Raw genomic sequence first — 20,238 nt, 5'->3', positions numbered from 1 at the left:
CATCTTACAGCAGCTCTACCAGGATCCTGAATGGCTCTGTGTTCTTTTGGGCCTTCGAAGGGATTTGTGTTGAGGCAGCGTCAGGGCCTGACTCTAAGTTTGCCAGGAAGGCAGACCAGAAATAACCTGGACAGGTAACTTTTGAGGCGAGTGCAAAAGCTCAAGGCATCTTCCTCCCAAAGACTCTGGGATGCAGACAGCCTTTCTCCAGATGTGGAGCCAGAGGCGTGGGAAGCCTGCCTTACTCTTTTCCCTCAACCCCCACATATCCTGCTGCCCCCACCATTCCATCTCATCTCAAGCCCTCCGCACCCCCAATCCCTTCTCAGTCCCACTGCTTCATCCAGAGCTTTAGTTTCCCACCTAAAGTACTACAATAGCCTCCTAGCTGGGCTCCCTCTGTTGTGCCACCATGCTACCCTTCACAACCCTATTCTTTTTGTATTTTTAAATTCAATTTTTTTCTTTTTTTAGATACGGTCTTACTATGTAGTTCCAGCTGGTCTTGAACTCACTACGTAGCCCAAGCTAACCTTGAACTCGAGGTACTCCTGTCTCAGCCTCCTGAGGGCTGGGATTACAGGTGTGTGTCACCACACTCAGCCTTACCTCTCCTTTTTTATAAAGCTGCCCAAGGTGCTTTTTTTTTTTTAAGTAAAAGTATGACCACGTCTCTTCTTAGAAGTACTCACTAGCTCCCTATTAACTTACAACATAGTGTCTGAACCCCTCGGTATGTGTACATACACCCCTCTTCTGCACTCCCCTAGTTCTATCTTTAGTCATCCCTCCTTCCACCGGTAGACTCTATCTCTCACTCTATTCCCCCACAGTAAGCTTCCAGAGAACCACGGTTTTTTTTCCAATCAAATTCCCATGCCTATAATGGAGCAGGGTGCTGGGGATATAGCTCAGCAGCACAGTGCCTGCCTGGCAAGCATGAGGTCCTGAGTTCAATTCCCGGTACCAAAAAAAAAACGTAGCAGGGTGCTCGGCGTGTAACCACACATAATGAAAAACTCAGAAGAAGAGTGATTAGCACATCATTTTAATTACAATTAACAGTTCAGATGAAGAACAGGACTAGAATAGTGTTTAATATCAACTGGGAAATCAACTTTACATAAAAGAAAGGACATATGCCAGAGGAAGTCCAAAAATGGTGCAGCTTACATTATTGCACGTGGATGGAATATGCTATTTAGGGTAGCATAATACACAGGTCCGGCCAGGAATAGGAAGAGAGAAACACAGAGGACAAAGCTCTAGCCAATATTTTCTCTGGATTCTGAACTCCCTAGTGGCGTCAAAAATATTCAGCATACTGGACACATTCAACAAGTTCTTCACAAAAACAACTGCAGGGTCCTCAACACATTTGAGTTCTGCTCACACTCTTTGTCCCAATCATGGTAAACGCAGGGTACAGCTCTCCCTCACGTAACCGGACGTGTGTAACACAAAACCTCCCAGTGCCTGTGCTCAGGGGGAGGAGGGAAGGGAGCAAATTTCTACTTTACGTGGCTTTTAGGAAACAATACTGTGGCTATTGTTCCCAAAGGTTACTCAAAAAGGGCAACCTTTTGAGCTCTCTTGATTTTTGGTCATTTACACTGAAACATGGAGAGTGATAATAAACAGGAATGAATACTAAAATAATTCCTAGGCTGCTACTAGAAAATAAAATACAATTAAAAAAAAAGTTCCCTGCCATATTCACAAAGGTGGCAATAACTGTATAAGAAAAAGGCTATAAACTTATAGAAAAGATCAACTCTGGTGTCTAAACAAATTACAAAATTGACTTTGTTTTTATATCCTTGAGTGTTATACAAAAAATGTAAACCTGTGGACCTAGTCACCAAAAACGGGTATCCTCCTAAGCCCAGGTACGACCTTAAAGTTTGGCCTGAGCTAGTTTTATCTTCAAGTTTTCTCCAAGTTTGTCCATGAACTCAAAGGTATTCAAGTAGTCAGAACGTTGCACACTAATAGGAGAGGAAAAAAAAAAGAAGGAAATTTAGTTTGTCTCTGAGGTAGAAGGAAACACAAAATTCCAGAAATGTGACTTAAGGTAGTGTTCTATTTATTTCTAAAAGAAAATCAACTGATGTTTTTTTCTGGTTTTGGTTTTTCTCCGGTACCAGGAACCGAACTCACGACCTTGCGCTTGCCAGGCAGGCGCTTTGCCGCTGAGCTAAATCCCCAGCCCCTCAACTGATGTTAACATGCAACAATCCATAGGCGATGACCATACAAGGGTCTCGAGGTGGACCCAGGCTTAGAACTCAGGGCATGGGCAACTTGGCAGGGAGGCTGGTTCATTCATGAAATTTCCCGCCATGAAGCTTTGAGGTTGAAATTGTTACAGAGCTTCAGTTCACACTAAAGCCAGCAAGACCAAACTCATTGCACATTCATCATTGTGAGAAATAACAGAACTTACTGAAGGGACAGCCATGCCGTGACCTACATTTCCATATACTCTTACAAGTCCTTAAAACAAGCTTTAATGCTCTTATTTTTATCAGTATCTTACTTAAGAAAACCAAAGGACAATGTACTCGCTGACATAATCCTGCAGGTAAGTGTCTATCAAACAGGCTACAAAGATCCTACACTGATAACATTTTAATCACTGTATTTTTGCTGGAAAGTCAAATTAAAAAACATAGTGATGGAGTCTATGCCCTTTACTGGGACCCACTGATCCCAACTGAGATCTATGAGGAAACACTCGTTGGGACATGGTATTAGGACTAAGTTTTCGTAGAATTTCTTGAGGTGAGTCGTACTTACTGACTTTGAGGGAAGAGGACAATGAGCTGCTAATCCAGCTGGGACACTAACTGCCATGTCCTAGGAAAAACCCTGGGCAACACACAGGCCCTTGGATACGAGACTGACAGTTACAGACAGCTAAAGGATATTTTATCAGTTGGAATCAACTGGACACATTATACTTGAAATGCTTACTTTTCTCATTAGCAAATTAAAAAAATAAAAAGGGTAGAATAAACTAGCCTCAGAGTTACCTTTGTAACTGCCTATTATTTTCTTCCGAAAAATCAAACAGATCCTTTGTTAAACAGATTGGAGATCAGCAAGTTATAGTCCAGCCCACTGACCAAATGTAGTCTGTGGTCTAATTTTGCATACAAAAGTCTGACTGCTGTGCTGCTTTATCCTTGTCTTTCTGTACTGTCTTTCACTACTTTTCTGCTACAACGCAGACACAAAGTTGAGCAGTTGCATAGTTACAAAAAAGAGGTCCCATAAAGCCAAAAATATTCTCTATCTAACCATTTATATGCACTGTCTGCTGATTCCTAGGAGGACACCGGATAACAGTGCACATTCTAAAAGGCACTGATGAGAACTTGACCAGAGTTTGGGGCTTACACTTACTTGGGTAAACCTTTAATGCAAGCAGCCAAGTCCTTGGTCATGAAGCCAGCCTCAATGGTCTCAATGCAGACTTCTTCTAAAGCTTTTGCAAACAAGCCAAGTTCCTTATTGTTATCAAGCTTCGCTCTGTGGGCCAACCCTCTGGTCCAGGCAAAAATGGAAGCTAAAGGGGAGAAACAAAAATCCTATACTTCAATCATCTCAGTTTTAGGGATCCCAAATGTTTCACATTTCCCTGAAACAGAAAAGTATTTGCTGAGGTGATATACTTCATTACATGCTATCCAAAAGGCCTGGAGATTTTTGAAAAGTTGGAAATATTCTGCCCAATAGAAACTTGAAAATTCACACTTGTATGGTGTGGCACCAGTGCTCAAAGCTTAAGGCATTTATGCTAATTTGGAAAAGGCTGCTCTCCCATCTTTCATCTGTGATGTTCTCTTCCTTCTAGGCTGTGATCCCTTTTTAAAGTGCTGTCCTTAAAACCTTCAGAGAAGGATCTCTCCATGTAGCTTTTGTTTATAGACTTTAAATTTCACTGCACCAGAGGTAAAGGAAAATGCTTGCTGATAATATTTCTGTAACGTATACTTTCCACAAAATAGACAAGCACATATTGTGTGTTTTAAGAAGTATCTTAAAATACCTCCTATTAGAATGAATCAGCTACTTAGTGATGATTTTGGACACAGAACACTGAACACCCAAGGGACATGTCAGCGCTCCTTGGCCTTGGGGGGTGCGCTCTCTGGCTGGCAGTCAGGGCAGAAGTGGACATCATCTTACCAATAGGGTTGGTGGAGGTCTCCTGTCCCTTCTGGTACATGCGATAGTGGCGTGTTACAGTTCCATGGGCAGCCTCGGCTTCCACTGTCTTGCCGTCTGGACAAACCAGCACGCTGGTCATCATGCCAAGGGAGCCATAACCTGTAGGTGGCAGACCGTGAAGTATTGGGTCCAAATGCGTGAAAAGCCTGGGTCTCTCAGACCTGAGGAAATTGACTCAATCTCATCAGGTCTTGGTAAACAAAGTAAACACAAGCAGTGATCAGTAACTCTTTACTTTTCAGAAAGCACAGTTCTTGCTCCAGGTTTTAGAGTCACAGGTTCTGGGTAGGCTGTAACATTTGCTCACTTACTGCAGGGGTAACTGCTCCATGATGGAGAGCCCAGAGTCTGCCTGCCTGCATTTCACCCTCATTCTGGGGCCTCATGGCTACTGTGACATTGTTTTCCTACCTGTATGTTATGGTCTGTGCCTAGATAAACCCTCAAAGCCTCACGCAGTCACAGGGCTTTTTCAGAGGAGGCTGGATCTGGAGTGTGTGATGCTGGGATTAAGGGTATGTGATTACTAAATCAGTCCACTGATTGGTTTGGCACCACCCTAACCCTGGTAGTCTGGATAAGATAAAAGGGGCAGAAAGACACTTTTCAACTCTCTTGTTGCTTTTGCTGTCTTCCTCCACCATGAACAGTTGCCCTTCTGCCATGCTACCCTTGGAGCCTGCCGATTATGGACTGAAACAAACCATGAGCTAAATAAAGCTTTCCTCCTTTAGCTTTGCATGTCAGGTATTTCATCTCAGCAATGAGAAAAGTAACTAAGACTATAAAATGGGGATAATCAAAGCACCTACTTCACTGAGTTGTAATGGGATTAAATGAATATATGTGTGCGTGTGTGTTCATATATATGATATTCATATTCCTCAATCAGTGTGTTACTATTTGTCTTATATGAGGGTGTTCTGCTCTCCAGCTGCACAGACTTGCTGGGACTGGGAAGAAAAGGGAAGCAAAAATGCATGGATTGGACCCAACAATGCTCACTTGTTCTTCCTTTCTTTTTTTGGTACCAGGAATCAAACTCAGGACCTTGTGCTTGCCAGGCAGGCACTGTGCCACTGAGCTAGATCCCCCGCCCCTTCCTTGTTCTTTAGTATACTCAACATTCTGTTAAATGGTTTCCTCTTCAGAAAACCATATTCCTAGTTTAACTTGAAATATACGAAATTTTAAGTTTGTGCAATTGATTTCTCTCCTTTTGTGCACTCTCTTTCACCTGAAATCATAGAACCCTTTTCTCCATTTTTGCTACCTCCCATAAGCACCTGTGTAGTAATGTAAACCTTAACAGAGTGTTACCTTCTTTGTTCCTATTCTGCTCTAAGACTAAGTGGAATTCCTCTAATTATACTTATTTTTTGGTGAATTTTCAGTACAGCTAAGAGATTTGTGTATTAGTAGCTTCTTTCATATTACCAATTTCCCCCAAGACTTCATAAACACTCAGATATTTATTTATTCAGGTCTTTTTGAGACTGGGTATCACTACACAGTTCAGGCTGGCCTTAAACTCACAACAGTCCTCCTGGGTCAGCCTCCCCAGTGCTGGGATTACAGGTGTGCGCCACTACGCCTGGCTACCACTCAGATATTTATTACAGAGGTTCATAGTCACCATACTAAGGTGAATTTGTTTTTTTTTTTTTGGTTTTTCTCTGGTTCCAGGAACCGAACTCAAGACCTTGCACTTGCCAGGCAGGCGCTTTGCCGCTGAGCTAAATCCCCAGCCCACTAAGATGAATTTGTATATCCACTAATATTAGCAGACAACACAGTGCCACTGTCTGATCTGAGGTCAGATAAATGAAATAGTGTGAGTCCAAAGCAGCTCACACCTCTTGAGAAAAACAAGAGGGAAGACAGCTCTGCTGTCTTTTAATCTGTTGAGTTGCCTAAGAGTGATGACTTGTAGGCTCTGACTAACCAATTAACCAACAGTACCTCTTGGGTAGGTCTCTCTTCAGGGATCTCCACACTTCACACCTCAAAATCTTTTGGATTTCCTTAATTTGGCATTTACACAGGAACTATTTCTCTAGATACGTTCTACTGGCTGCCATCAGGACACTTAAAACAATGGAAGAACTTTGGGTCCCTCTCCCAGAACCCGATTACAAACAGGAGTTGTCCTCCTTCATGGAGTCTCCACAAAGCGCCACCCCTTCCTTGTGCATTCGGGACAAGTGATTGTAAAGATTTAGAGACAGAGAAAGAGGGGGCAGAGTGATGTAACTCATGGATCTGACATGAAAGCTATTTTCCACTGGGCTGTTCTACTGACTTTCAAATTGGTAAGAGATACTTGACTTTCATACGAGAAGTAGTAGTACTTCCTGGGAAAAAGCAAATGTAATTAAAGCTAACACAAATGTTCACTCAGGACACTCCAGTTCACACAGCCAGCATGGGGAACTGAAACTGGAAAAGCAGCTTGGTGCTGAAGAAAACAGGCAGGAGAGCATTCTGATGATTCGGCGTTCATGCCCGGCATGAAGCCCCTGGTTTCTTGAATTTCTGTGAACAGCATTAGGCTTCTTTGCTCAATTGCTTTGTGCCAAAAGCTGGGCAGTAACCACTTGAGTTAGACAGTATCAGAACAGCATTTGAGGCAAGCTCAAGAGGATGATCTGTGATTAGGACCCGCTGCTAGACAAATGAGCTCTTACAGGCTCCAAGCTTGGTTAACAGATGGTCCAGGGCCGTTACTACCTCTCCTTGCCTGAGAAGCCTGGCATTTTTACAGTGTGGTAAGAACTGGAGGAAAAATGAGAGCAAGGAAAGAGGATGATTTTTCAGATTAGGTAGTTGGCTGTCTGCTGGAGGCTTTGAAATTTCAGGTAGGGGAAAAGGCTGAGAGAAAAACCGTATTATTAAGTTCTAGGTCTGGAACCAGGAGTGTCAATGCACCAGTTACTAGACTTCCTCTGTAGCCCAGAATGAAAGCACTTCCCCAGTCTGAGTTTAACTTCCTTATCTGTTACATCAGAGCACAGGCCTGGATGCCCTGCGGCACTAACATTTCATGATTTTACAACTAGAAGCTACAAAATCCCTTTCCCAAAATGCACACCTCACTGCGCCCAGCCTGGGTCCACCTCACTTGGTCCTCCCCCTTACCTTGGGCCACAGAATCCGACTGTACGTCGCCATCGTAGTTCTTACAGGCCCAGATGAAGCCTCCCTCTGACTTCATAGCTTGGGCCACCATATCATCGATGAGCCTGTGCTCGTACCAAATCTTCTGGGCTTCAAACTGCGATTTGTACTGCCTAAGACACAAAGAAAAACAGGAAGAGTAACAAAGGTAACTGGTTTTGTTTCTCCCAAAAGGGTTAGAGGGTGGGGGCAGGAAGCAGCATTTAAAAATGAATGTGGGGCCCTTATTTAAAAACACATTTTCCTTCTAAAAGCAACTCAAGTTTTATTTTGCCTCTGTTGAATCTCAGCTTTGTCTTCATCTAACCGAGGATCACTGATGATTTTTACTTGATTTGCCCCAGAGGCAAAGGGTGAAAGAGATGCAGATTCTGTTCTACAAATGCCAGTGGACTTGAAGAAAAAGAAAAAGGAATAAAACTGTACTTACTTGTCATATATCTCCTGAAAGATGTCTTTAAAGCGTCCATCATACTTCTTCAGAATAGTGTTTTTGGTGCTTAGATACAGAGGCCAACCCTTAGACAGAGCCATTTGGAAGGAACTGTGGGCAAAGTCTTCAATGGACTTATCTTGATTGTACATCCCCATGGCGACTCCGCCACCCTCTGCCAACACAGAAAACAGGAGGAAGGCAAATATGGCACAGATGCAACAAGGCTAGCGTCACCCACCATGATGAAAGGACCAAGTCCTAGCTCCCATGTCTGAGCCTGACTTCCACAGGCCCAGGAAGGCTTCCACCCTGCACAGCACATGAGTTCTGAAGGCAGAAAATGGGGCAAAGGTCAGGATATTTTCTAACTTGTTTTGGAAGGCGGTTAGAAATAAGCAAACACATGGTCTTTAGGATCCTGAAATTCCAAAAACTACTGATGTGAACCAGAAATGTACTAAAAAATGGGTATAAAATTTTATATCTGGCCTTTTGGTACTATAACAATTTCTAATGTGTATTTAAGTGTACACTCAATCGTTGGTTACTGAGAAAGATTTGCATCTTAAATACTGAATGAAAGTCTTTGTAATTTCCTGGAGAATATGAAGCTTGCCTCCTGTGATTAGTGGAAGTAACTGTGTTACATGTAATCACTGATGTTTCATAGCTCCTATTAGTTGAACTTTGTTATTACTGAAAGTCAGAGCTGGAACCCGTGCCAATGCCCAAGGTTAACTTGGCTTAGAAGAAGAAAAGTGCTCAAACCTGCAGAACTAGATCCTACTGCAATGATATCATTTAGAAGCAAAGAAAATAAAAGGTAGGTGTTGGATTTTTGTTTGTATGAGTGCTTTCAACAACTTTTGGATGAGGTTTGCCCTAAAGGACATTTGAAGCAGCTGAAGAAGAAAAAAACAGAAAGCAAAAGTTTTACTTTCCCAACACAAAAAAGTAGGGCAGGAAGAACATTTCAGCCAATAAATAATAAAACCGACTCCAAATAAGAACCAGAACAAAGGGCAAGATTACATGACAGTTGATTTGGGGCTCTTAACATTCATTTACACAGTTTGTGCAGAACAGTCTTGCCAACCTTCCCTCCATGTTTTGAGACAGGTGCATATCATAATTATTGATTCCTCTCTCCCCTATCACTGATTAAGTGGCTAACACTTTTGTGCCTTCACGCATGCCATGAGAAGGCATAGAAACCAATTACTTTTTTATGTTAGATTTTGGGTTCTGCAGAAATGAGATTAAGTTGCATTTTTAAGCTGTCACATAACTAACTTTAAAAAGCCAGTAATAATATTGACTAGATCATATTGAAAGCAAAGACAGCTTGTGGCGGACTGATGCTTACCTTCAAAGTTATGGACCAGGTATGTCATTGCCTTCTGGCTTCCATCGCTTGGTGTGTAGGTTATCTCTACCTTCCCAGGCCCAGGAACAACAAAATCAGTTGCTCTGTACTGTGGATGGGGAAAACAGATATCGAGATAAGAAAAACACTCTTAATAGAAATTATAAGGCAAAAAAAAGAAAGAATATAGAACTAGAAGACTCCTAGACAAGCAGGGCAGAAGGAAGAGATTCAGAGAACTCTTCTCGTTACTGGTCATACACGTTAAAACCAATAAATATTTATTAGGTGCCTAGCATATACAGGGTGGTTCTATAAGAACTAATCAGGAGAGAGCAGGAATAATACCAGGCACTTTCTTTTAGAAAGCTTAGTAAAGACTAGTAAAGACTAACATAAATAAGGAGCAACAGAAGAGTTTGCAAATGTCAAAAGAGGGCCTAGGGAAGATAAAAAAAAATATGGATGACAAAGAGAGTTGACTGTGGCCTAGAAGCGAGGGAATTCTTGGAGGAGGTGGTAATAATTTGAACTGTAGTACTGAAGGTAATGGTGAGAGTACTAACGCTCAGGCCTTGTATACCAGGTGCTGCAAGTGCTGATCTCATTTGACTGGTACACAACCTGACAAGAAAGGAACTGTGACACAGTGAAAATAATACATTCAGGTTCGAAGGGCTTGGGGTCTGGTCCTTACTTAGATTTTCAAGGCTCAATCTCTCCACAGTTATCATTGTTACTAACACCAGGCCCATGTCCACATGAAACCATCATTCTTAAAGAAATGATGACGGGTTGATGATCCCAATGCAAGGGCTGTTCAAAGGCAGCCACATGCTGTATTGGCCTGAGCTAGCAGAGAAATGTGCCCAGTGCACGCTGGGCATCCCCAAGTCATCGCTGCACTTAAACGTTCTTAGTGACTTGGATTAATTCAGTGCCTTGGAGTGAGGTACTAGTGAGTGTCAGCCACACCTATTCATTTACATACTAGCAACAGCTGGTGAAAAAGCAGTCAGGTAACAAAAAGAATAAGCATCCACTCTATGCAGAACACTTCGGGCATAAAGTCCTTCACCCTAGAGTAACTTGTTTTGATTTCTCAAAAGGAAGAAACTGAGGCACCAAGGGACCATAACTGCTTTGTAGAGACTTAGGTGTGTATATATTTAACAGTCAGTGAATTAACGTGATGCATGCAATTTTCAACCTGGGCTTTAAAAACTAGACTGGCCACTCCACCAGACGATTAAAGCCACATAAAATGTAAAAACAAAAGCAAATAAAGGCAACAAAAAGACAGACTGAATCAGTAAGGTCTCAGGGTGGTTCCCAGATTTGGGGATTTGTACTCTTGCTATTTGTGTCCCCTGACCTTGGTCCCTGGGAGATGTTTGTGAAGGACTGGCCAGGAAGAAGGGACAGTCTGAGCCACAGGGTGAAGCCCAGTTAACTGACCCCCAAGGAATGAGCTGGTGACCTGTCCTCAGAAACAGAGAGACACCTATCCCAGCCACTGTGTTCAGGGTTGACGACAGATTTCAGCACCAGGGATTCCTGTTTTAATATACAAGCTACTTTCTATGAAATTCTGAAACCTCAGTTTCAACAGGGCAGTCAGAAGGTTTTGCTGGCAGTTTTTTTACTTAACTTGGCAATGAGCCTACTTATACAGAAATACAAAGCTATGTTTGTTTTTTTAAGCAGGAAAGGATACTTAAAGGAGTTTTCATCTACTGATCAGTTTGTCTTTCATAAAATTTAATACAAGTCTTTAATATATAATCTCTGGTGCTTCTCAATTCTGTCCATATAGTTTAAACCTCACACAATTCAGATTTGAGTTGGGTAAGACTCAAATATAGGAATTAAAGCAGAGGAATAGCAAAAAAGGCAAAATAACAAAATCAAACCACCGAAAAATTCCTAAGGGGATCCCATTGTGAGCCAGTGTTGAAAACTACTGGTCTAGTTGGATCATATGAAATAACACAAACATGGCAATATCATGCGATAGAAAGGACAAAGGAAGAAAAAACACATTTGGGAAGACTCCCATGTGTTCAAATGGGCACCCATTTATAAGTTCATCCATATTTATCTCTACCTAAAGGCGTACAAATATGTAGTTATACGTGTCTGCATTTCTCATTTTGCTTGAGAACAAAACATATCAGTTGGAACTTCTGGGCCACACACAAAGTATGGAGGATCAAATTATGCCAAAATGACTTACTTGATCCCCATAGGCATGGCGACCTATGATGATGGGTTTTACCCATCCAGTCACAAGGCGGGGGATATTTTTACAGATAATAGCTTCTCGGAAGACGGTGCCACCCAGAATATTTCGGATGGTGCCATTGGGTGATTTCCACATTTGTTTCAACTTGAACTCCTCAACCCTCTTCTCGTCGGGGGTGATGGTGGCACACTTGACACCAACGTTGTACTTCTTTATAGCTTCGGCAGCATCCTTGGTGACTTGGTCTTGGGTGGCATCCCGATTCTCTATACCTAAGTCATAGCTCGGGAGGAGAAAGGACAAATCAACTTTTCAGCCACACCGACAGATTATACTGTATGCCCACAGTCATGGCGTGCAGAGCTTGGCATGCAGAAAGTGAAGGCTCCTGAACATACCTTCATCTGTCAGGTTTTAGCATGAATGTGTACCCTAAATACAGAAAGGAACTAGCGAGACTGGGGAGCTGCACCAGTCTCCTTGCACTCTCGTGGGAAGCTGTCTACCAGGAAACTAGAAACCAACAAACGCTGCCAGACTGCCTCCTGTTTTTCACCATACAGAAGCAATAACAGCCCAGGAGCAACCTTTGGCCCGGTTTCCTTCCACATACAGATTAAACTTAGGCACCACCTTTATCTTTCCATTAGTGAGATTGTACTTTTTATTTCTGCTGCCAGGAATCGGAGAGATTGTACTTTAAAAATAAAGGAATACAAAGTTTTTTTTTTTTTTAATTTTGGCATTGAAGTGGTGGTAGAGACAGATATGACGATCAGTGCTAAAGAAATGAACGACTCCTTCATTAATGCTGGCTAATCATGAGGGGAACCACCCTCTAGGTCTTAGGCAAGTCTCTCTGTTCTGGCAACAAGCCTGCAGTGTACTGGGCAAGTAATGGAACCTACCAAGGGTCTTGCACAGGCTATAAAATTTTAGCCTAAGGAAGAGCATGGCAGGTCATTCAGAGCTTTATGGATGCTGGCTGTCCACGAAGCACAGAAACTGACTGTAAAGCTTTAAAGTGTGAGAGTTGTTGAAAGTAGTGAAGACAAAATAATGTACCTAGTTTATCCTTTAAGACTTTAAAGAAGGGTTTTCAGCTCTCAAAATTGCTAAGTCATGAAGTCTTGGACATCTTTCTAGTTTTTATATTTTAGCTTCCTTATAGAGTCCAATTGCTGACACAAGCACAGAGATTGTAATCTTGATGCATTTATTTTTATTCATATTTGTATTTATAAATTTTGTAGTTTACTGCGATACAATCCCAGCCCCTTTTCAGTTTCTATTTTGAAATGGGGTCTCCCGAAGTCACTACATTGCCCAGGCTGGTCTCAAACTTGCAATCCTGCCCCAGCCTCCCACAGTGCTGGGATTACAGGCGTGTGCCACCATGCCCGATGCTTGATTCATTTCTAGCTCTGATCTCAGATAATTCATATAAATCTAACAAGGTCACATACTCTATCTTCTGGCCTAAGAAGTGCTGAATATCTACGAATGTCTCATCCCAACTCCATAAGAAGGATTGACAATTCTCATGTTCTAGGAACCATTTTCTTAAAGAATCTACCAGCAAAATGGTAGATTTTCTTGTTTCTTTTCTTAGTATTTCTAAGAGGAAAGAAAGAATAAATGTTCTGAGACCGCTGGGCGTGATGGTGCATGTCTGTAATCCCAGCAGTAGGAAGGCTGAGGCAGGAGGATCACTGTGAGTTCAAGGCCAGCCTGAACTGCGTAGCGGGACCCTGCCTCAAAAAACCAAAACAAAAAGTTTTGAGACCACTGTCTGGCCTATGTAGTACAATCCCCCCAAAAACGGTGACTGGTTAAATTTTAAAAACGTGACAGTAAAAGTCACATTGCACTGATCACTATCCTCCCCCACTCTGAACACACTGATCCCATCATTGTTGCCACTTTCTCTGTCTTTTTTTTTTTGGTCTTTCTGAGACAGGGTCTCACTATGCAGTTCAGGCTTGCCTTGAGCTTGCTTTGTAGCCCTGTCTGGTCTCGAACTTGCAACAATCCTCCTGCCTCAGCCTCCCCCGAGCGCTGGGATTACAGGTGTGCCCCACCACTCCTGCCTTGGAAGCTGTTTTTATGTTTCCTTTCCTTTATGTTTCATCAACCTCTGGCAGCACTGTCTTTACACCTTTATTATGGTTGCAATGTAGATGCTACCAGCAGCTTAGGTTAAGAACAACTAAAAGGGGTGCCTAACAGCACCACAAAAACTTCTTACACCCAAGCTAGTCAACAAGTCTTTAGGACACATTCTGAATGATTTTGAGTCAGGGCAAACATGCTTCCAGCTGCTAGAAGAGTTACTGTTTGTCAGAAAAGTTACTCAGAACTGTACCATGCCAGTCTTCTACTCCTTCAAATGTAGGAGGAGCAAGAGCATGCCTATGAAAAACACAGGGTTTCAAGGCCAGGCTGAACTACACAGTGAGAGCTTGTCTCCAAAAAGACAAAAACAAAAACATGAGAGCAAATGAGAGAACTGCACAGAGACTTTTGTAGCTACCTCCCAAACACTGCAAATCCAGCACAGAGGGACACAGATGAGTTCAGGGAACTGCTGCTGCAAGCTGAGTACTGGGTTAAGTCACTGCAAAGGGTCCTTCTGTGCTGAGATTGTACGAAAGGGAAAAGGCAAGAGGAACAAGGGAGAAACACTGTAGACTAATTAAATACAGTGGCAGAAACTGAGCTTCAGAGCACAAAACTGTGCTCACTACATTTAGTTTGTTTCCTACATTCTCTATTGCTCTTCCACAAATAACACCTTGTGCTACTGATTTACTACAAATAAAACTTTCACAGGACAGAGGGTTAGAAAGACCTGAAAAATCACTTTGTTTCCCTCTTATTTCTTGACCTTTCAGTAATTATAAACTCAGTTTGTTAAAACAGAAGATTCATCATATATTTGGGCTAAAAAGAAAAAAGCTTTAGCCACAAAACACAGCTACGTCTATGTAAAAACAGCTCATGATACCTTGGCATGTAACTTAGATTATGTTTTCTGAGTTTGCTAGCTGTAAGGGGGAGTTATTCACTTACCTATGCAGATCCAGTTCCACATAGGGGAAAATAAGTTTTTCTTTAATCAATTCCCAAATGATTCGTGTCATTTCATCTCCTTGCATCTCTACTACAGAACCGCCATGGATTTTTCCGGACATTTTTACCGACAATAGACCTGAAAAGAAAAAACGATTATGTGCCTTACCATTTATTTCATTCTAAAGTAAAAATGAAACTTAAACAATCTGGTGACTCTTAAAAAGAACAGTTCATAATAGCACTGTGCACAAAGCACTAATAACAGCAGCGATTACATGGACAATCACAGTTGAGCACTTTCCCTGTATTAAGTACTACGCCGACAGACTTTGCATGTGGTTTCTGAGTCAGTCCTATGAGACAACCCTGTCAGGTGGAAATTATCTCCCATTTCACTTTAAAAGAAAAAAAGTGTTGCCAAGGACATCTGGTTAGAACATGGAGGGGTAGGTGACCCTGTAACATGCCCTTAATAAAGCCATGTTTTCAACTACTGGTTTATCTAAGGAAATGATATTTTTCCATCATATCAAGTTATTTGAACTTTCTACCCTCCTTATTTTACTGGGCCTACAAGATGAGCAGAATGAGGACATGTGCACAGCTATCCCCCTTCTTGCTACCTTCCTGAAAGAGTTAAAAGCATCATACCACAGTGATATCTGCACATTCATATTTATAATGGCACAGTTGGTAATAGCTAAATCTTGGAAACAGCCTACATGCCCATCAACCGAGGAATGGATAAGGAAGATGTACTTTTTTTAATAATGGAGCATTACTCAACCATAAAGAAAGATAAATTTGAGACATTTCTAGGTAATGGATGTACCTAGAGACCATACTCATAAGTGAAATAAATTTGGCACGTATGTTTAAATATGACATTGTTTTTCTGATGTGAGAAACCAAAAGGGTAAATAAGGATCAAAATATAATGTATAATAGATATTATAAAACAAGATAAAAATGTTCAAATGGAAAGGGGAACTAGGGAGGGAGGAGGAGGAAAGAAATGAAGGGAAAAGGAAAAAAAGAAAATAGAAAATTGGAAACAAAAGTCTTTAAATAAGGAAGGGAAGTGGGGTTGAAGGGAGGGGAGGGGAATGGGGAAAAAAGAAGTCTCAAGATCTATCATGTACAGGTACAAATTCCCTATGATGAACGTTATTATGTATACCTAAAATGTAAAATGTACCAATAAAAAGTAATAAAAAAAAAAAAGAATGAGGATATTCAACTGGCTCTTGGGCCCCATACTCAGGAAACTTGCAAGTAAAAGATTTAGAAATCCTGATAAAATTGGCTTTCTTAGCCACACAAACATCACAGATATGATTCCAAATACCAAAGTAGGTTCTCAGTTAGAGAAACGTGGACCTAGAAGGGAAAGGTGTTCCTCAGCGCCGAAACTCCTACACCAGCTGTTCACCAGCAATATGGGTGACATGGAACACTGCACTGTTCTAGAGGGAGGAGCAGTCACTGTAAGAATAAGGTGTGTATAGAGGCATACAGCTCAGCTGCACAGCACCTGCCTGGCAAGCGCAAAGTCCTGAGTTCCCAGTACAAAAACAAAACAAAGAATAAAGTGTCGGGGTAGAAAATGCTAAATAAGCAACCTGATTCCCAGAAAGGACAACGGCAGACTCTTCAGAAGAAGTGCAAAGGTGAGGCTTCTAAGGCCGTGTCCTATGCTTGTTCCTCAAGAGGCAAAGAGGCTCTGAGTTGGCTAAAAGTATCTGGTCCTTCTCACGAAAACCGCCCCCCCCCAACAACAGAACTACAAATTGCTTTTATCTCCTTCAGTGGGAGCTGAGCAATGAAGTCAGAAGAACTGCCTTTAAAAGTACTATTAGGTAAGAAACTTAGAAATTTCTCTTGAAAAGTTAAGCTAAAGTAATTTAGTCCTTAAATAAAAAATATAATGATTAGCAAATAATAAACCTTAATTCCTTGTGACAAGCCAGGGTGTATTCCCAACCCGAGGCCCATTTCCACTTCCCAAATTTGTAAATCTTGAATCCAGCTTACTAGTACGGAGGAGGTTCCCTAGACCATTCCTGGGAAACCTTGTGGAACTCAACTGGAATAAAAAACGAAATAAATGCTGTGGATGTGTCAATTACTTCCCATCAGTACTTTCAGCAACAACTTTAGAATGCATGTTAAAGTCTAGGATTCTGTCACACTTAAATGCCACTGTTGCACCTTGCTTTCTTTTGCAGGGAGCTTCGGGGGGTAGATGTTGTTTTTTGAGACAAGGTCTCGATATGTAGCCCAGGCTGGCCTTCAACTCACTATGTAGTCCAGGTTGGCCTTGAACTCACAGCTATCCTCCTGGGATTATAAGGCATGAGCCACCATGCCCAGCCTGTACCTTGCTTTAAATAAAATCTTGAAACAAACAGAAACATGAGGCAGCGAACTTATCCTGGTTTTGATATGACATTTTCATGGCCATGTTCTTACACAGTATTATGCAACAGTATGACTTGGCTATTTTTCCTTGGTGCCAAATACAGTTTAACAGAAAATCAGACCCTGCACTAAAATGTCCGAACTGAGTGTCACTATTCTTTTCAGTTCATTATTTCCTTCTGAGTACAGACACAGCCTCTGCAGTAATCTTTCTATATCTTATGGTGTCTGAACTGCATAGCGAGACCCTGTCTAAAAAAGACCAAAAAAAACCACAAAAAAGTGAAGCTTTATTGTAATTACAATATAGGACATTATTGTATTTTTCCTGGGTTTGATTTCCAAGGGGTAGCGTCTGGGATCCACTGAATTCACTGCATCCTGCGCCTCAGAGATTCTGCCCCCACGCAGCCCAGCTTCTGAAGGAAGGAGGGCTCCAACGCCGAAGTCTGTTAACCGAGTCTGAAGGCACCTGAATTCCAATCTCCTGACATACTTGTGCTACTCTAGAAGTTAACCTGGAGTCAGAAGACAGTAGTTTAAGCAAAAACATGCCCTCTGCTCTATTTATAATTTTAATTATATCAAGTCCAACTTTTGAGTTTTTTTAAGAAAAAAAAAAAAAAAAAGCTGAATTCAAGATAAATTCTGGGACAAAAAATTCTGCTGAGCGAAGGTGTTGGAAATTTACTGTTGTACAAAAGCAACAAGGAATTTATTGTTGGAGGTACTCCTGCCTTTCTTGCAGTGCCTACACTTACTCCAACGCAGTATTGCTACATCAAAGAAAACACAGAAGAGAGGAAATCACTAATTCTCACCTTCACAAATAAATCGATTTCCAGTCACCCCCCCAACTCTTTCCAATATTGCAGACTCAACTAAATGCAGTTTATTTCCTAAAACAAAACAAAATCGGGAATGGAAAGCCGTAACATAGGAAGCAATCCTGTCAGAACGATTTACCTGGTTTTTTGCTGTTGTTGTTTTGGGTTTTTGTTTTTTGAGACAGGGTCTCGCTATGCAGTTCAGGCTGTCCTTGAGCTCACTTTGTAACCCAGGCTGTTCTCAAACTCACAATGATCCTCCTGCCTCAGCCTCCCGATTACAGGCATGCACCACCACGCCCGGCCATTTAGCTGTTTTCAATACCTGCCAGATAGCCCAGTTAATCAGGCTTAAAGTTCAGTGCTGTGTGGTATCCAGCGGGGCAAAGGGCAGGTTTCAATCTGCAGACACTTTCCTGAGAAAGGTCGACGTGGTACAAACAGCTGTGGGTGCCTCGGAGGGCGTGTCTGGGCTCGCAGCCTGCTAGTGCATCTAGGGGTTTGCACGTCCTTGGGTGACGCTGGGGGCATGCTGTGTCCTCGTTACCACTGTGCAACAGGGCTGCAACCCCAGCTGGCTCGGTTCCTCCTTCCCGATGTCCATGCCAGCCGCTTCCCGGTGTGGGGAGCTGGCTGGAACGCCACTCCCAGGACCGCAGATTCGGGGAGACCGTCTCTGCCCACCCCGCGGTCTCTGTCTGGCGGTCGGCGGTCGCCGGTGACAGCAGAGGGAGCCGCGCCCCTCGGCCCGGGCGGACGCAGCCGTCGGCCTCCCTCCTGCTCGCCGAGCACGCACTGTGCTCCTCGATTCCTAGGGAACCCAGGAGCCAGCACCTGTGCCGGCCGGATCCCGCCCCGCGCGCAGCCGGCTCTGCACCTCCGCGCCCGGGCCTCGTGCCCACCGCCCGCCACCCTCGGGGATCAGCGCCCCTCCCCCAGCGGCCGAGGGTCCGGGGGCCGCTCGGCGCCGAGCTTACCTCCCGGTGAGGCCTGAGGCGAGCAGGTAGGCGGCCACGACACACACACGTTCTCTCACGCACGCACTCGGACAGTCCCTACCAAGCCGGCGCCCCAGCTTCGAACACGGGTGCAGACCAAGGACCTGAGGGCGGGTCTCCACGGAGCACCCTTTCGGCTTTTGTCCCCTCCCGGGCCCCACCCCCTCAGCCCACGGAGCCCCGCCCCTGCCGCTCCACCAATCGCCGTGCGCCGTCGCCTCCGTGGTGGGCGGGGCAGGGTATGGGCGGGGCCGGAGGTGTAGCGGGCGGAGCCCACGGCGTAGCCTTTTCCGCACTCTGGGGCGGGTAAGATTCCGTCCGGCGCCCCGGGGCGGAGGCACGAGAGCGCCACCTGCAGGCGGGAACTTGCGCTAGGTGCGGGACCCAGGGCTCTGAAATCAGTCTGGAGCAGTAAAGCGCCCCGGAGCAGCCCCCGCCAGGCCCTGTTCCAGGCACGCCCCAGTGTGCCCTAAACTGGAACCCTGGCGAAGCGTGCCCTCGGCCTGAGCGCTCTGGGGGTTACGCGAGTGCAACTCGCGGATGCACACGGGCAGCCACGCCGCTGCAAATATTGCCTGCTACCACCATCACGCGGTCTTGTGGGCTTCTGTATCTCTTCTCCCAATTATTATTGGTTACTATAAATAAGCCCCATTCATCATTTGCGTTAGAAGATAGCAAAGTAAACCGGAGGTGTGGCGCACGCCTGTAATTCCAGTACTGTAGGAGGCTACGGCAGGAGGATCCAAATTCCAGAGCAGCCAGAGCAATTGAGAGGCTGAAGGAGACCCTGTCTCAAATAAAAAGCAAAAAAGGGCTGGGGATGTAGCTCGCTGCGAGGCCCTGGGTTAAATCTCTATCCCTATAAAAATAAAACTAGCGATTATTATCTGGGTTCCAATAAAGCTAAGCTAGAAATGTGAAATCTTAGAAAACAGTGATTAAATGAAAGTAGTTCCTCAGAAATTTACTTTTTTATTCCTTAGTTTTGAAAATGTGCAGAGTATTTTTATACTTATGTACACAGTAATCCATAGCCTGCTTGTATGCCCAAGGTTCAAGAACTTTAGTTTTCAAAATTATGTCTAGTGTTGCATTTCAACATTGCCTTTAGAAGATGATTATGGCGAGTGCCAGTCAGGTATACTTTGCTCACCACAGGGTCCTGGCATTTTTCCCAGATAGAAGAGGAGGAGGAGGAAAGCATCCACGGTGCTGGGCTGGGATGTGGGGTGAAAAATACTAGCAGCCACTTGTTCATTTTTGCAGGAATGTGCATGTGCTTGTATTTTCATCCCAGTCTGTCATCTAAAATTATGTTTTCTTCCATATCATGTCAGATTCTCATAGTTTATGATCCCTTGGTTACTACTAGAAGTAAGCATTTTTATGTATTCTTCTAGAAAGGATTTAGGCTGGGCGTGGTGGCACACACTTGTAATCCCAGCACTCGGGAG

General features: G+C 43.4%; 1 protein-coding gene across 1 annotated transcript; it reads right to left on the bottom strand.

Moving 5' to 3' along the window:
* Positions 1–1,027: 1,027 nt before the first annotated feature.
* On the bottom strand, positions 1,028–18,938 carry Idh1 (isocitrate dehydrogenase 1 (NADP+), soluble). The gene is made up of 9 exons (XM_005396966.2): positions 18,761–18,938; positions 14,533–14,671; positions 11,452–11,743; positions 9,216–9,324; positions 7,844–8,021; positions 7,375–7,526; positions 4,195–4,335; positions 3,409–3,571; positions 1,028–1,988 (listed from the first exon to the last, which is right to left on the bottom strand). Exons 2-9 carry the CDS (start codon positions 14,652–14,654, stop codon positions 1,898–1,900), a joined length of 1,248 nt encoding a protein of 415 aa, XP_005397023.1. The 5' UTR covers positions 14,655–14,671; positions 18,761–18,938; the 3' UTR covers positions 1,028–1,897.
* Positions 18,939–20,238: the final 1,300 nt, after the last annotated feature.

The sequence above is a fragment of the Chinchilla lanigera genome, unplaced genomic scaffold, assembly GCF_000276665.1.
Source record: "Chinchilla lanigera isolate Chin_1 unplaced genomic scaffold, ChiLan1.0 scaffold00056, whole genome shotgun sequence".
Taxonomy (NCBI): domain Eukaryota; kingdom Metazoa; phylum Chordata; class Mammalia; order Rodentia; family Chinchillidae; genus Chinchilla; species Chinchilla lanigera.
This window is presented reverse-complemented; position numbering and strand designations above follow the sequence as displayed.